At 44.1% G+C, this 16,651-nt stretch overlaps 1 protein-coding gene across 1 annotated transcript; it reads left to right on the top strand.

Moving 5' to 3' along the window:
- The first annotated feature begins 951 nt into the window (after positions 1-951).
- LOC139312584 (vomeronasal type-2 receptor 26-like) lies at positions 952-12,543 on the top strand. Its single transcript, XM_070937499.1, has 3 exons — positions 952-1,071; positions 7,233-7,362; positions 11,639-12,543. The coding sequence occupies exons 1-3, from the start codon at positions 952-954 to the stop codon at positions 12,541-12,543; spliced, it is 1,155 nt and encodes a 384-aa protein (XP_070793600.1).
- The last annotated feature ends 4,108 nt before the right edge of the window (positions 12,544-16,651 follow it).

Raw genomic sequence — 16,651 nt, forward strand, 5'->3', positions numbered from 1 at the left:
TTCTGAAATGTTTTTATCTTTAAATTTTTATGGAGAGACAAAATTGTCTGTACACTGAAAGTACAACTGGGGTCTCCAAAGAGAATAATCACTTCAGTTTTTGACCAAGTCTGGAAATTGAGAAGTAATTATTTGAATATAATCTCAAAATCATGTGATTTCAGCCTTTTAGTGAAGGCCAGGCCGATCTCCTTCTCCTTAAGCATTGGCATCAGAGTTGAGATGAAATGTTCTCCTCTGTCATCTTCAGAGGCCAGAAGCCCAACCCAGTTCCACTCGAAATACAGGAGCAGCTGGACTAAACCCACATACTGAGGAGATTCCTTAGGATTAATCGGGAAGAAGGAAGGATAAACTCTTCTCTCTCCCTGAGAGAACTCAAAGCTAACACCGAGCTGAAAAACAGTGAGATTCATCTTTCAAAGACAAAGTAAAGTCTTAGGGCAACTTTAGGAGTCACCATTGTGTGGATTTTGCTCCACCAGTCAGGCTGAGTGACCCTCAGTGGCAAGCTTCATCTCCTTCCCTTCTTAGGGAGAGCCACCACTTACACATCTTGACTAATTGTGATATGTCAGAAGACAAGAGACGAACCCAACAACCTGATACAGAGAATAAATGGCACTAAAATGATGGCTACTCTTTTATGAAGAAAAAATGAAGAGTCACAGGCTCATGATGTGCCTCCCCCAAACTACTTTTAATTTCCTCTTGGTTTATGTGTGTGTTTTCATCTTTGTCTTATCCATATTGTATCCAAGGGAGCTCTCTTACCTGTGGGACCTTGAAGATGCTGAAGATGGAGGCCATCAGCCTTGAGAGTTTGGAGTTGAGATCACCAATGACAGACAGCAGAGTGTCCTGCAGCTCACATTTGTACCCTGGAACCACTTGGCCTCGTGAGGAGAGCATGGAGAGGCTGTTTAAAGAAATAACTATCACAGTCTGGAAATGGCCATGGATGTGGAAGTCAAGGGAGATGTTGGGGAGCAGAAGAAAATCCTTATTGACCTCAGAGACAGCAAACATCAATGCAAGGAACTGCTGGTAGTTACTGGCAATGAATCTGTAGTGAGCAAAACATTGGCAAACATTACAAGAAAGCTTGTGCATGGCTGTAGAATTTGCTTTACTGTTTGGGGGGACTTTTGAGGGCAGAAACTCCCAAATTTCATTGGGTTGGGTTTTTTTCAGAGGATTTTCCTTGGCTAAACTTGGATGACTTTGTGAGAAAGGAAACAAGTCTTTCCGTAGATATCCGGACTGTTTTATACTCTCTATCATCCCAGCCATATTCACTTTGCTGCGGTGGCTGTAATCCTTTCCAACTGCTTCACTTTCAATGTAATTATTTAAGGTCTCTCTTGGAGCAGCTTCTTCAGGTGTGGTAAGGATTGCTGAGCACAGGACTACAGTGGGGATCACCTCATAGATTTACTGAAGGTCACTATTCATCAGCAATGCTGATTCCAACACTGAGAGGGATCTTTGTAACTCCTGAACACTTGAAGCGTGCTGAGCTTTTATTTGTATTTTCTATCAGAAGTTAGTGGTGAGATTAATATTATAATTTGACTTCTTCACTAGTCCAGCAAAGCTTCCCTCTTCATTTTTGTTGTTTATCATCTATCTGATGAGGAGATTGAGAATTCCAGCCTATTTGAAGAGCTTCCTAATTTATCGAGAAAAGCACAAAATATGCACTACACCAGAACAGTTCAAAACACTAGAAGTATTTTTTGAAAAAAGTCCCTGAATGTAAAGCAAAGAAACAATTTATCTCCATGTTTCCCCTTCAGCTGAAACTTACCCCTTTTTAAAAACAAGCTTCACTGTATTAAACTGTAGGACAGGAGACTCATTAATGCTTCCCAAGGGCAAATTCCCACCAATAACGAGATCACCAGCCCTGTAGTAGCTTCCATCTAATTCGATATAATCCCTGAACACACACATGGTTTGCAGCCTCTTTGCTGTAGTTGGAGCCAGGAGCCAGAAGAGCATCAGCATCAGAAGTAGCATAACTCCTGCCCAGTCTTTCTTCACACACATATGGTTTGCAGCCTTTTCAGAGAAGTTGGAGATAGAAGCAGGAAGGGCATCAGCAGTAGCATGACTCCTGCCCCGTCTTTCTTGTCTTCTTCCCTCCTAGAACAGAAAAGAAACTTTGTCAACTGACAAATGCCCTCCAGAGGCTCAGACATGGAAGTTGCTAGGCAGCAAGGAGGCTGGTACAGTAGTAATGATCCCAACTGGTCCTGTGAAGGAATCTTCCAGAAAAGAATTTCAGACCTGGCAATTTGGGGAGCAGCACCCCAAAAGACCCAAAGAGATGCCCGGATGACAATTCCTACCCTTAGGCTACAGCAACAGAAATTTTCAAGTCTTGCAATAAATTGCAGTTAATATCCTGAGATTCTTCCTAGGCTATTGCTTAACGCAGTGATTCCCAAACTTGGCTATTTTAAGATGCATGGACTTCAACTCCGAGAATTCCCCAGCCAGTATGCCTGGTTGAGGAATTCTAGGAGTTGAAGTCCATACATCTTAAAATAGCCAAGTTTGGGAAACACTGGCTTAACACATTGTAAGCCGCCCTGAGTCTCCAGAGAAGGGCAGCATATAAATCAAATTAAAAAAAATAAATCCATTTATGCCTTGTGCCACTATTTGCAAGTTGCCCTCCTATTATCTGACCAAACTAGGGCATAAGCCAAAATCCATCTTGTGCGCAGGAGTCACTTCCATGTAGGTCAACAACACAATTTCCCCATGACTCCATCTGCCCTGGGAATTACAAGAGACACAAAGATGTTTTCCATTCTGCTGCATGAAGAGAACCTGTTGCTAAGGGGACACGTCAATGGCTTTTCCCTGCAATTATCACAAGAACAGTCATTTTTCATTTATCCCCTGTGGATTTCCAGACACAAAGATCTTCCAGGATGAAACTTGCTTTAAAAATCATCTCTGAGTTCACCAGATGGGGGGCAGATTGTGTCACCTTAGCCTGTCTTGCAAAGAGCTCAGTCCTGGGTTTGAAGAGACTCACACGGCTTTGTTTCCTCTATGGTCACAGCCCAAACTCAGGTAAGAGGAATTATTTTTGATATAAATTTGTCCTGGTGCCATCCAGGTGGCACAGGTGGTGTCTGATCTGCTAAAGTTCCAGTGAGATTTCAACAGGAACCTTCAAATCAGTTTCTGCATAAACCTTGATTTCTGTTCTAGGAGGGAAGGTGAGAAGAATGACTGGGCAGGAGTCATGCTACTGTTGATGCTGATGCTCTTCTGGCTCCTGGCTCCAACTACAGCACAGAGGGTGCAAAACATATCTGTGTTCAGGGATTATGGACAGTTAGAGGAAAGTAACTACAGGCCTGGTGATCTCATTATTGGTGGGAATTTACCCTTGCGAATGATTTTAAAGCCTCCTGCCCTAGATTTTAATACAGTGAATCTTCTTTTAGAAAATATGTAAGTTTCAGCTGAAGGAGAAACATGCAGATAAATGTTCTCTTTGCTTAAAATTCTGGGACTCCTTTCAGAAATACTTCTTCTAGTGTTTTGAACAGTCCTGGTGTAGTGCGCATTTTGTGCTTCTCTCAGTAAATTAGCAAGCTCCTCAAATAGGCTAGAATTCTCAATCTCTTCATTAGGAAGATGATAAACAATAAAATGAAGAGGGAAGCTATGCTGACCTAGTGAAGAAGTTAAATTATAATATTAATCTGAACAGAAGCTTCTGGTAGAAAATTCAAATAAAAGCTCCACACTTTTCAAGTGTTCAGGGGTTACAAAAATCCCTCTCAGTTTTGGAATCAGCATTGCTTATGAATAATGGCCTTCAGTAAAGCTATGAGGTGACTCCCACTGCAGTCCTGTGCTCAGCAATCCTTACCACACCTGAAGAAGCTGCTCCAAAAGGGACCTTAAATAATGATGGTGAAAGGGGAGCAGTTGGAAAGGATTACAGCCCCTAAAGCAGAGTGAATATGGAAGGAATCGATAGAGAGTATAAAACAGTCCATGATATTTATGGAAAGGCTTGTCTCCTCTCTCACAAAATCATCCAAGTTTAGTCAAGGGAAATCCTTTGAATAAAAATGCAAACACAATGAAATTTGGGAGTTTCTCCCACCATAAGTCCCCCCAAACAGTGAAGCAAATTCTACAGCCATGCACAAGCTTTCCTGTCATGTTCTCCAATGTTTTTCTCACTACAGTCTCCTACCCAGTAACTACCAGGAGTTCCTTGCATTGATGTTTGCTGTCTCCCAGGTCAATAAGGAGTTTCTTCTGCTCCCCAACATCACCCTTGGCTTCCACATCTACCGCCATTTCCAGAGGGAGGAGATTATTTCCTTAAACAGCCTCTCCATGCTCTCCTCACGAGGCCAAGTGGTTCCAGGGTACAAATGTGACCTGGAGGACACTCTGCTCTCCGTCATTGGTGGTCTCAGTGCCAAGATTTCAATGGAGATGGCCTCCATCTTCAGCATCTTTAAGGTCCCACAGGTAAGAGAGCTCTCTTGGATAGAGTATGGAACAGACAAAGATCAGAAGCACAGACAGAAGCCAAAAATAAAACTAAAAGTATTTTTTGTTGGGGTGGGGAATATAATGAGCTTGTGACTCTTAGTTTATTTTTTATTAAACAGTAGCCATCATTTTAGAGCCATTTATTCTCTGTATCAGGTTGTTGGTTTCTTCTCTTGTCTTCTGATGTACCACAACTAATAAAAATGGCTAAGAAGGGAAGAAGATGAAGCTTGCCAGTCAAAGTGAGTCAGCCTGTCTATGAGGGCCATCAACCAGACAATGGTAACTACTAAAGTCAACATAAAACTTACTATGTCTTTGAAAAAATAATCTCACTTTCTCCAGCTCGGTGTTGGCTTTGAGTTCTCTGAGGGAGAGAGAAGAGTTTATCCTTCCTTCTTCCGGATTAATCCCAAGGAATCTCCTCAATATGTGGGTTTAGTCCAGCTGCTCCTGCATTTCCAGTGGAACTGGGTTGGGCTTTTTGCCCCTGAAGATGAGAGGGGAGAACGTTTCATCTCAACTCTGATGCCAATGCTCCAGGAGAAGGAGATCTGCCTGGCCTTCACTCTAATGCTGGAATTGGATGATACTGAAATCAATCATAAGAAGTTTATTCTTAATTTCCTTACCTTGTCTAAAACAGAAGTGTTTATTCTGTTTGCAGACTCAATTGTTACTCTCACTGTAATAGAGGGGATGTATTCTTTTGAAAACCAGAGGAAAGTATCATTTAGGAAAGTTTATATCTTCACTTCCCATTGGAAACTTGGCGTGGAAGAATCTGAACACACATTGCAATATGTAAAGCTTCATCATGGGGTCTTGCATTTTAGGGACCACCCCGGGAATGTCTCTGAATTCAGCCACTTCCTCCTGTCTTTAGACCCCTTGAACCCCCAAGGAGATGTCTTTCTCCCTGTATGGTGGGAAGCAGTCTTTGGCTGCAAGATACATAAATCAGGAAAGATCCCTCCGAAGGGGGAAAAACAATGTACAGGAAAGGAGAATCTACAGAATCTGCAAAATTACATTTTTGAAACAAGAATGACAGGTGACAGTTACAATATCTACAATGCTGTTTATGCTCTGGCATATGCTTTGCATGCAATGTATGGATCCAGAGTTCGACCGACCATGATGAGGCTTGGAAAGAGGATCTCAAATGTCCACTCATGGCAGGTAATTTCTGTGTCTTTTGACTCAGTCCACAGATAGAAACTAACCAAGGAGAGAAGCAACCTAGAACTAAGGAGAAATTTCTAAAGGAAGGGTTTACCTTTACAAATCGTAGGTGCCCCATTGCTGGAGCCATTTAAGAAGAGACAGGATGGCCACATGTCTAAAACTGTAGAGGGTCTGTTTCTTGAGCAGAGGGTTGGATTAGAAGACCTCCAATGTCCCTTCCAATAATAGGATTCTGTTTCTATGACAACCACAGCACAGAGCAAGATTCAAAGTGGTCCTAATGGGTTCCTGATCTGAAATTCATCAGAATTTTCTGCATCAAAGGCTAAAATGTTGGACATCTCTGAATAGTGAAGTGACCAACCAGGTCAGATGCTTCCTTCCATGTGGCCCAGTAGATCAAAACCAGTTCCTGCATTCTTCTGCCTGAGAATGAGCTAGAGAAAATCAGTGGAATTTTCCATAGTTCTGATAGAAATGATTTATTTATTTCAAACATTCATTAATCAGTCAACAAGACCTTGGAACTATTTCAAAGTGCACGTAGCGAAGTATACAAGAGGAAAATCCTAATATTAAATTTAGATTGTGGAACTAAAATTCTTGTATTTTAGTGAAATTGGAGTTGGAAACCATGCCCAGTGATAAAGGGAAAACTTAGTTTCAGAGTAAAATACACCCAATTCTTCAGATTGCCACCAAAAGGTGGAACTATGATGTTCCATTTGTAGCTCTAGCCCCAATACTCCTATTTCTGAAGGTCTCCTTTTTTGTAGATTCTTCCTTATTTGAGGAAGGTGCAGTTCAACAACAGTGCTGGAGATGAGGTCTCCTTCTCAGAAGATGGACTGGGATCTGCTCGTTATGATCTTATCAACTGGGTTCTCTTCCCCAATCAATCTTTTGTCCCCATGAAGATTGGGCAAGTAAATCCTGAGGCTCCCCCAGGCCACGATTTCACCATTAAATCTGATGGCATTGTCTGGGCCACAAAGGTGAGCTGCAAGGAAATGTTGTAAGTTCACAGAAAGATTAATTCTCTTCTTCTGATGCAGAACATCTTTCTCAATTGAAAAATATTCAGTTGAGTCAGAAATCATGGCAGTCATTTGGTGAAAAATCTGCTTTGAGGTCTGATTTGTGTCATTCCACAAAGGGTTAGCCTTGGGATCAATATCTGCTTGAAATGCAGGGTGCAATTACAGAAAGCAACAGTGATTTCCATGGAACTCAGTTGTATCCTCATGGTTCTTTCTTTTAGAAATGCTGCAGTTGAGTCACAAGCCTTCCTCCTCATGATGGAACCCCAGTTCCAATCTCCAGCATCTATTAATGTCTCAGGAATGCCAGTGGCCTGAATCCCTCAGGAGCTGTTCCATATTTCTGATAGACGGTGGCACTGTACCTCTTTAGAAGAGAATCTGAACATAAAAGTAGGAATGGGGAAAAGAATGAATGCAGCAGGTTTGTTCCTTAAGTAATTACAAATACTTATCTTTTAGACCATCCCCATTGCCAGGTGTGGACGGAAGAGGTGCCATGCAGGAGAGAGGAGAAGAGTTCCAGAGGGCAAGAAGGTTTGCTGCTACCAATGTGACCCTTGTCCAGAAGGGACCATTTCTAATCAGACAGGTAGACCATACTTCAAATTTATATCTTCCAGAATCCAGGAAGACATTCATAAAATCAGTATATTTTTGTTATTGTGACCATTTTTGATAAAATTGACATGCACTGATACTTTTCAATAGAAACTTTCTATTGATCTAAACTGCCCTGGCCTGCCATCGGCCAAAAAATGTCAGCTGACAGCCCCCAGGGGGAGAGCCTTCTGTGTGGGGGCACCCGCCATCTGGAACGAGCTCCCCCCGGAGATACGGAGGATCCCGGACCTGCGCGCTTTTCGCCGTGCCATCAAAACATTTCTTTTTCAGCAGGCCAGCCTGGCCTAACCTCTCTTTTAAACTTTTAAACTTTTTTTAAAAAATTAAATTTTAAATTTGTCTTAAGAATTTGGGGTGTTTTAAATTTCGTTTTCTGGGCCAAATTATTTAATTGTATTTTAATGCTTTTTAACATTTGTATTATATGTATTTTATCTGGCTGTTCACCGCCCTGAGTCCTTCGGGAGTAGGGCGGTATACAAATTTAAATAATAATAATAATAATAATAATAATAATAATAATAATAATAATAATAATAATAATAATAATAATAATAATAATAACCTCTGAGGAAATAGACCTGCCAGAGAAAGAGGAATTCCATCTATTTATGTCTATTCGATAGGGCAGAAAGGGAGGAATGAACAGATTTTTTAAAAGTTTTTTATATTTATCTATTTATTTATTTATTTATTTATTTATTTATTTATTTATTTATTTATTTATTTATATTTGAATTTATATACCGCCCTTCTCCCCCTAGGGACTGAGGGTGGTGAACAGCCAAAATTAAAATACATACAATATTAAAGTTAAGATAGCTATAATAAATTAAATCAATCGGCCCCCAATTTAAAACCCCAAAGCTATACAATTAAAACTAACCCATAAAAAACCTAATTAGGCTAGGCCGGCTTGCTGAAATAAAAACATCTTCAGGGCCTTACGGAAAGTGCGGAGATCCGGGATCAATCGTATTCCGGGAGGAAGCTCATTCCAGAGGGTGGGTGCCCCCACAGAGAAGGCTTTCCCCCTGGGGGCTGCCAGCTGATATTTCTTGACTGACGGCACCCTGAGGAGGCCCTCTCTGTGAGAGCATATTGGCCGCTGGGAGGTTATCGGTAGCAGAAGGTGGTCTCATAAATACCCTGGCCCTAAGCCATGGAGCGCTTTAAAGGTGAGAACCAACACCTTGAAGCGCACCCGGAAGTTCACCGGGAGCCAGTGCAGCTCGCGCAGGAGAGGTGTTATATGGGAGCACCATGTTGCTCCCGTAATCACCCGCGCGGCCGCATTCTGGACCAGTTGGAGCCTCCGGGTGCTCCTCAAGGGGAGCCCCATGTAGAGAGTGTTACAGTAGTCCAGGTGGGAAGTGACGAGAGCGTGAGTGACTGTGCATAAGGAATCCCGATCCAGAAAGGGACGTAACTGGCATATCAGGCGAACCTGATAAAAAGCCCCCTTGGCCACGGCCGTCATATGCTCTTCTAAAGACAGCCGTGTATCCAGGAGGACGCCCAAGTTGCGAGCCCCCTCTTTGGGTTTCAATGACAGCGATGACATCAGCTGGCTATATCGGGATGCCGGCATCCACAGCCACTCGGTCTTCGAAGGGTTGAGTCGAAGCCTGTTCCTCCCCATCCAGACCCACAAGACGGTGCCTCTCACCCACAATCCCTCCAGCCAGTGCAGCATGATACCATGGTCGATGGTATCAAAAGCCGCTGAGAGGTGTAATAGGACCAGAAAAGAGGAGCAACCCCTGTTCAACCAATGCGACCAATGCTGTTTCTGTGCTGTACCCAGGCCTGAAGCCGGACTGGCACGGATCTAGATAGATGGTTTCATCCAGGTACTGCGGGAGCTGTTGCGCAACCACACTCTCAACAACCTTCGCAATAAAGCGAAGGTTGGAGACAGGACGGTAATTTGCCAAAACAGCTGGGTCCAGAGAAGGCTTCTTGAGAAGGGGCCTCACCACCGCCTCTTTCAAGGCAGATGGCAAGAAACCCTCCCCCAGAGAAGGGGAGGGTTTTATACATCTCATTTTGTGAATGGTTTGATTCCTGGGTTTCATACATTTCAATATAAATAATCATAACAATATTATTCTTAATAATTACAGCCCATTTTCATTTTTAATTTTACTAACATAATTTCTACTGTCAACTTTCAACTCTAAACCTTCTCATAATTCTATCATACTTCATATCATCTTAATATCTGTTTCTACTATTTTCCCCCTCATATTTCTACTTCTATTTTAGCCCTCTTTTTCCCCCTTACCCCTATCATTCTAATAATCAAAGATTTTCCTTTTTTATTATTCAATATTCCAATATATCAATCATGATCTTTCTCTAGCTTTTTGTTAATAATTACATTTTTAATATATATATATATATATATATGTAGGTCTTTGGTTATTCGGGTCTTCTCCCACGTAAAATTGGAAGTGTCTTGGCGACGTTTCGACGAAGTCTCATTCGTCATCTTCAGGCTGGTGTTCTCGGCTTCGTGCTTCCAGGAGGTGTTCCTGGAAGCACGAAGCCGAGAACACCAGCCTGAAGATGACGAATGAGACTTCGTCGAAACGTTGCCAAGACACTTCCAATTTTACGTGGGAGAAGACCCGAATAACCAAAGACCTACATACAAACACCCGCGAAAACCTGAGAAAACAAATATATATATATATATATATATATATATATATATATATATATATAGTTAATATTTCGGGTACATACATACATACCCGTGAAAACTTACATAAACATATATATATATATATATATATATATATATATATATATATATATATATATATATATATATATATATATATATATATATATATATATTATCTCCAATCATTCATTTCTTATATTCATTATGTTACTACCAGTAGTGGGTTGCTCCCGGTTCACACCGGTTCTATAGAACTGGTAGTAAAACCGGTGGGAGGCTCTGCCCACTGACCCCGATGTCATCAAAATGCTTCTGCGCATGAAGCTTCAACTCCTTATGTTGTTCTTTTGTAAAATCCTTCATGTCTTGGTATGTCAGCTCCATATCATTATATCCACTTATTTCCATTTTACAGTCAGTCCAATTTTTTTAAAAAAATCCAGGGGTTATCCACGTCCCTTCCAATCACTTTTATTTCTTCAAAAGTTTTGTCTTTTGAAGTTTAAAATAAATTTGAACTAACTCCTTATAATCCAACAAAGATAAAAATTCCCATAGATGCACAGTTCTCCTCTTAGCAGCAGATGGCGCTCATGATTCAGCTTGGTATTGCCTCTCTGCATAGTGCTGATTATCCATTTTTAATTATTTTAGATTGTAAATCCAATAGGTGGGCGAACGAATAATAATAAAATTTGATAGTCATAAAATATAAACAATTTCCAGATCAAATTGCAGTATATATATTATTTAAAAAATACCTTTTCAATCTCACATCTTCACTTTGAGAGTTCAATTTTTAAACTTAGTTTTCTTTAAAAAGTTTTCTTCTTAAATATTATAGCTTTTATATATATATAAATAAATGTGCTTATTCCGCAGCTAGCAAATAGTTCCAGTATTCAGCTTCAGGCAGCCATGTTTGCTGCCGTTGCTCCCTGTCGTTGGCGGAGTGGGCTTTCCTAGTCAGGGAAGGGAGACGTGACTCCCCTCTACCTGCTAAGCTGTCCCCCTTTCCTTCACCACCCCTCCAGGGTGGCTGTGGTCCCGATTTGACCCCTCCAATAATGAGAGGTCAGAGCTGACCACGGAGCTCGCAGATCAGGCTTCCGAAGGCACCAGAAGTACAACCGGAAGTCAGGAATGAACAGATTTAAAGTACAAAGCAGAGATGTTAAGGCAGGAATAATCTACTCAAAACAAAACAGCAACATTTCTGGATAACGGATCTGCTGTTCTTCTTTGTGTTCGATTATAAAATGGCGGAAAGACAGACAGGAATCTCAGACTGAAAGCCACATTAGTCATGGAAGTGCATGGACAGCTGGAACTGAATAAATCCTTGTCTCTGGCTAATCTATCCCCAGGATCATCATAAATGAAGGATGATTTGCTCTTTTTGATGCCCCATAAATAGCACAGGGGATAGTTTCATTACTCCCTTTGTAGGAAGGTCAACAGCAGATAGGCAATACTCATATCATTTATGCGGGAGGGATAATGTGCATGGTAGTTGTTCAAGAAATCCTTAGACAAAGACTTTTGATTTCAGATGCAGCTCGCTGTGACCCCTGCCCAGAAGACCAATTTCCCAACAAGGAAAAGGACCACTGCATTGCCAAGAAGATCCACTTCCTTGCCTATCAAGACACCCTGGGATACATTTTAGTTTTTCTTGCTCTTTTTCTCTCTGTGATCACTTCTGCAGTCCTGGTGATTTTCTATAAACATCATGACACACCAATTGTCAAGGCCAACAACCGAGATCTCACCTACATTCTCCTGGTCTCCCTCCTGCTCTGCTTCCTTTGCTCCTTCCTTTTCATTGGTCGACCAGGGAAGATCACCTGCCTCTTACAACAATCTGCCTTTGCCATTCTCTTTGCCCTTGCAGTTTCCTCTGTGTTGGCAAAAACTGTCATGGTGGTTCTGGCCTTCATGGCTACCAAACCAGGGAACAGGTCAAGGAAACTCTTAGGAAAATCACTGACTAACTCTATTGTCTTAGCTTGTCCCCTGGTCCAGGCAGTACTTTGTGCCACCTGGCTGACAACTTCTCCCCCATTTCCTAATTTGGATTTCCACTCCTTGTTTGGAGAGACCATCTTAGAATGTAAACAAGGCTCAACTGTAATGTTTTATATTGTCCTCTCTTACCTAGGACTTTTAGCCTTTGTCAGTTTCTCAGTGGCCTTTCTGGCTAGGAAATTGCCTGATAGTTTTAATGAAGCCAAGTTCATTACTTTCAGCATGCTGGTCTTTTGCAGTGTTTGGATCTCCTTCCTCCCTACCTACCTGAGCACCAAAGGGAAATCCATGGTGGCTGTGGAGATCTTCTCCATTTTGGCCTCTGGAGCTGCTCTCTTGGGTTGTATCTTTTTCCCCAAATGCTACATTATTCTGCTGAGGCCGGATCTGAATTGTAGAGAAAATATAGTAAGAAACAAGAATTTCTAACTAATGCAAGGATAGTTCTCATTTATATTTATCTTTGAGATGTGAGTGTGATGATTTCTAAAAGATGATGGCATAAAGGAGGTATTTCTCCATTAAAAATTCCTTATCAAATGCTGCAACTGGTTAGAATTTAACTGTGGTCAGCCAGGCTCACCCAGTCTTTTATTTATCATGCCTTCAAAGTATCCTTGTGTTGTCCAGTGCCCAATGTGGATGGAAAACTGTTTATTAAAGATGTGTTCATTATTTCAAGGAGGACATTTCACATTCTATTCTTTTTAATTTAATTATTTTTAAGGTAGTGATTTAAAGGGTTGATATCAGTGCTTTTAAGCATGTATGGTTGTTTCCTTAGATGGCTGAGGCTTTATAGAGATCTCTACCAGTATTCAATTATTTTTAATAACATCTCCCTTTCCATAAAATGACCTCTCGTATGAGAAATAGAAACAATGGAGGAATGGATTCTAATTGGCCCATGAAGTATCAGACTTGAATTTTCTGGTTTTCAATGAGCTTTATCAAAAATTTCTATGGCAACGTAACTGACATACTTCTTCATTGGGAGAATATTTCTCTGCTGAAAAGTAGAAGAGTAGCAACATAATTGATAGTTTGTTAATTATGAATAGGTACTTACATCATCTATTCCTTATGCATATATCATTTTCTAGAAGCTCTAGCTCAGATATGTCGAACACAAGGCCCATCCCACCCCAATGCACACATAGGAGTTGGCAAGCACACTGGAGCCAATGGTGTTTTGTAGAAGCTGCAGCCTACTGGCGGACACTGTGGCTCCACAGCCCATTCTGGGCAGGTGGGTCTGAGTGCTGGGACCACTGGGCCGGCCCTCCAAGCAGCAGGCAGAGGTAGAGCCATGGGGTCAGGCATGTGATCCAGCCTGCTGAATGCACTGGCAGCCACCCACTCACCCGTCCACTCTGATCCACCGTTTGTTTTTGCTTGCACATGATTATCTCAGCTGGGATGGGGCAGGCAGCTGTATGACCACTTTGAAGGCCAAATCTCATGCCCCCCACCATGCATCTGCTTCCACCTGGTCCTTATGCTGCCACCATGGGTCTCAGCCCACACCGTCCAAACCTCCTCCACCTCCGCTAGACACTTGGCATGAGCCTCCCACCCACCACCCCACCTGCAATGGCCCCAGTTTATGGAAAGAGCAGAAGCCCCCATCCCCAACAGGAAGCTGGGACTTCCCTCCCCACTCTGCCTCTCAAAAATCAAATCAAAATTAAAAAAAAGATGCACACATAGGAGTTGGCAAGCATGCTGGAGCCAATGGTGTTTTGTAGAAGCTGCAGCCCACTGGCGGACACTGTGGCTCCACAGCCCATTCTGGGCAGATGGGTCTGAGTGCTGGGACCACCTGTCCGGCCCTCCAAGCAGCAGGCAGAGGTAGAGCCATGGGATCAGGCATGTGATCCAGCCTGCTGAACGCACTGGCAGCTACCCACTCACCCGTCCACTCTGATACACCATTTTTTTTTTAATTTGATTTATATGCCGCCCTTCTCCGGAGACTCAGGGCATCTTACAATGTGCTAAGCAAAAGCCTTCATCCTTTTGTATATTTATACAAAGTCAGCTTATTGCCCCCACAACTGGGTCCTCAATTTACCTACCTTAGAAAGGATGGAAGGCTGAGTCAACCTTGAGCCTGGGGAGATTCGAACCTGCAGTAATTGCAGGCAGCTGGTGTGACCACTTTGTTTTTTGTTTTTGCTTGCCCATGACCATCTCAGCTGGGATGGGGCAGGCAGCTGTGTGACCACTTTGAAGGCCAAATCTCATGCCTCCCACCATGCATCTGCTTCCACCTGGTCCTCGTGCTGCCACCATGGGTCTCATCCCACACCATCCAAACCTCCTCCACCTCCGCTGGACATTTGGCATGAGCCTCCCATCCACCACCCCACCTGCAATGGCCCCAGTTTATGGAAAGAGCAGAAGCCCCCATCCCCAACAGAAAGCTGGGACTTCCCTCCCCACTCTGCCTCTCCAAGGCCCAGAGCTGACTCACCACACCCTGAACCCACATATCTTGGAGCCCCACAGCTAGGCAAGCCATGCCTTGACCCCTGCCTCACCTTGCAGCAGCAACACCAGCAGGAACAGCCCCCTCCATCAGGACCCACACTGTCCCTCACCAGCCCCACCAGCCCAGGAAGCCCAGCCCAGGCAAGGAGAGTCAGCAGAACAGCAGCAGCCTGGAGCAAGAGGCAAGTAGACCCAGGCATACAACTGGGGAAGTGCGGCTGGGCTGCAGACTCCCAGTGCTCTTGGAGCTCAAGGGTCAGATTCCTGCTGCCCAGGACCCCAGGGAGCCCATGCTGCCATCCAGGGCTGTTCCCCATGGCCCAAGACGGTCAGTGAGGCTTCTCTGGAGGATGAGTGTCTGGCACGCACTCTGGTCCCACCCCCCACCCCCCGATGTGAGGAATGTCAAGCTGGCGTGGCCTACCTTGGCCACGCCCACACAGGCAACTGCCCCCCCCGCCCCCCTCAGGCAATAACAATTCTGATCCAACTCTCAATGAAATGGAGTTTGACATCCCTGCTCTAGCTCTTGTTCCACCAGATTCATCCCTCAGGTTTCTTCAGCAGAGCTCTAGATGTCTCTTGATCCGTGGTAGGATTCAAATCATTTAACAACCGGTTTGTCCAGGGTCACGTTGGCTGTTGTTGGAGGCATGGCCCATCCCATGGGAGGCCTGGCCCATCCTGAGCCTCCTGTGAGAAGCCAACCTGACCCTGGGCGAACCGGTTGTTAAATCTCTCCACCCCACTATCAAAGGGTTCCGGGCACTGCACTGCAATGGAGGAAAGGGAAATGGAGCAGCCAGCACAAGGGGAGGAGGAGGAGCAGTGAAAGAGGCCTCCTTCCCTCACTCTGGGCACTCCCTTTCCTGTTTCTCCATTGCAGCCCAAGGCCACAGAGCTTGCCCCCCCCCCACCACCACCCAAATGCCCTCGCTTCTCCCAAGCGTTTCTTTGCCTACCTGATTTCCAGCTCCGTCGCATTTCTCTCTTGCGTTTCTCTCTTGTGCAGAGAAAGAAGTTCGTGGGACTAAAAGAAATTACTCAATTCCAACTTCATGAGATCTTTTTTCGTGAGAAGATGGAATTGATTTATTGAACTTTTGTTTTCTTTAGTCCCACACATATTGTTTCACTGCACACAATGGTGAGAAACGTGATGGAGCTGGAAATCAAGTAGGCAAAGAAATGTTTCGGGGAAGTGAGGGCATCTGGGCGGTGGTGAGGCAAGTTCTTCGGCCCACAAAAACCTCGTCTTTGGCTGCCGACCCCGAAAAGTAGAGAAAGAGTTGCCAGGAAGAAGCCAGTCAGGCTGGGAGTTGCGGATTCTTTCTCCCCTGCCCCAGTCCTCCTCACCTGCCACCCCCAAATTGCATCAGTAAAGGTGGCTGGTGGCTAAGTGAGGGTCAGGAAGCTCTGCCATGCCCAGTGAGGGGGGAAGAAAGGGCAAGAGGAGCCTTGTCTCTCTCCATGTGACCCACTGAAAGGAAACGGCAGCCTGACCACTTTCCTTCCTCACCCTCTCTGGTGCTGGAAACCAACTGTCAGCGACAGGCCCAGCTGCCCATTTATACCTCTCACGCTTTGTGTTTCTGGGCTCACCCAGTGAGGGGAGGAGGAGAAGGAGGAGGAGGGGTGCTGAGATGGATCCATGGAGAGAGGGAGGGCTCACCTGCAAGCCACTGCCCATGAAGAGGCTGCCCAGGTAGCCACTCAGTGCCCGCAGCAGCTCGTGTATCATGGCGCAACACAGGAACCAAGCCTGAGCCCCTCTTTGCAGGAGCCCCAATGACACCCCCAACCTCCTTAGGGTAGAGCTGGCAACACTAAATTGGCCTGTGAAGCCCATTGTCTGCTGAGCAGCCCAGGTGAGGCCTTGCTCACAAGCCACCGAGGCGCCTGAACTCCAAGTAACAGATGGGGTCCTTCAGGCACTTAGCTCAGCTGCCTATTTATAACTCCATCCTCTCCCTCCAAGCGCCTTGTCAGAGTTCCCTTGGGGTCTTGCCTGCACCAATGGTGCTTGCTGGGAGGGGGAGGGGGG

This window comes from Pituophis catenifer, unplaced genomic scaffold, assembly GCF_029215685.1.
Source record: "Pituophis catenifer annectens isolate HBS135680 unplaced genomic scaffold, rPitCat1.0.hap2 SCAF_1, whole genome shotgun sequence".
Taxonomy (NCBI): domain Eukaryota; kingdom Metazoa; phylum Chordata; class Lepidosauria; order Squamata; family Colubridae; genus Pituophis; species Pituophis catenifer.

What these genes read in the sequence shown, in the direction of transcription:
- LOC139312584 (XM_070937499.1), top strand. Translation starts at nt 952, where the DNA reads ATGGCCATGGATGTGGAAGTCAAGGGAGATGTTGGGGAGCAGAAGAAA. An exon ending in TTACTGGCAATGAATCTGTA is followed by an intron (nt 1,072 to 7,232) that starts GTGAGCAAAACA and finishes CTTATCTTTTAG; the next exon opens with ACCATCCCCATTGCCAGGTG. An exon ending in GACCATTTCTAATCAGACAG is followed by an intron (nt 7,363 to 11,638) that starts GTAGACCATACT and finishes TTTTGATTTCAG; the next exon opens with ATGCAGCTCGCTGTGACCCC.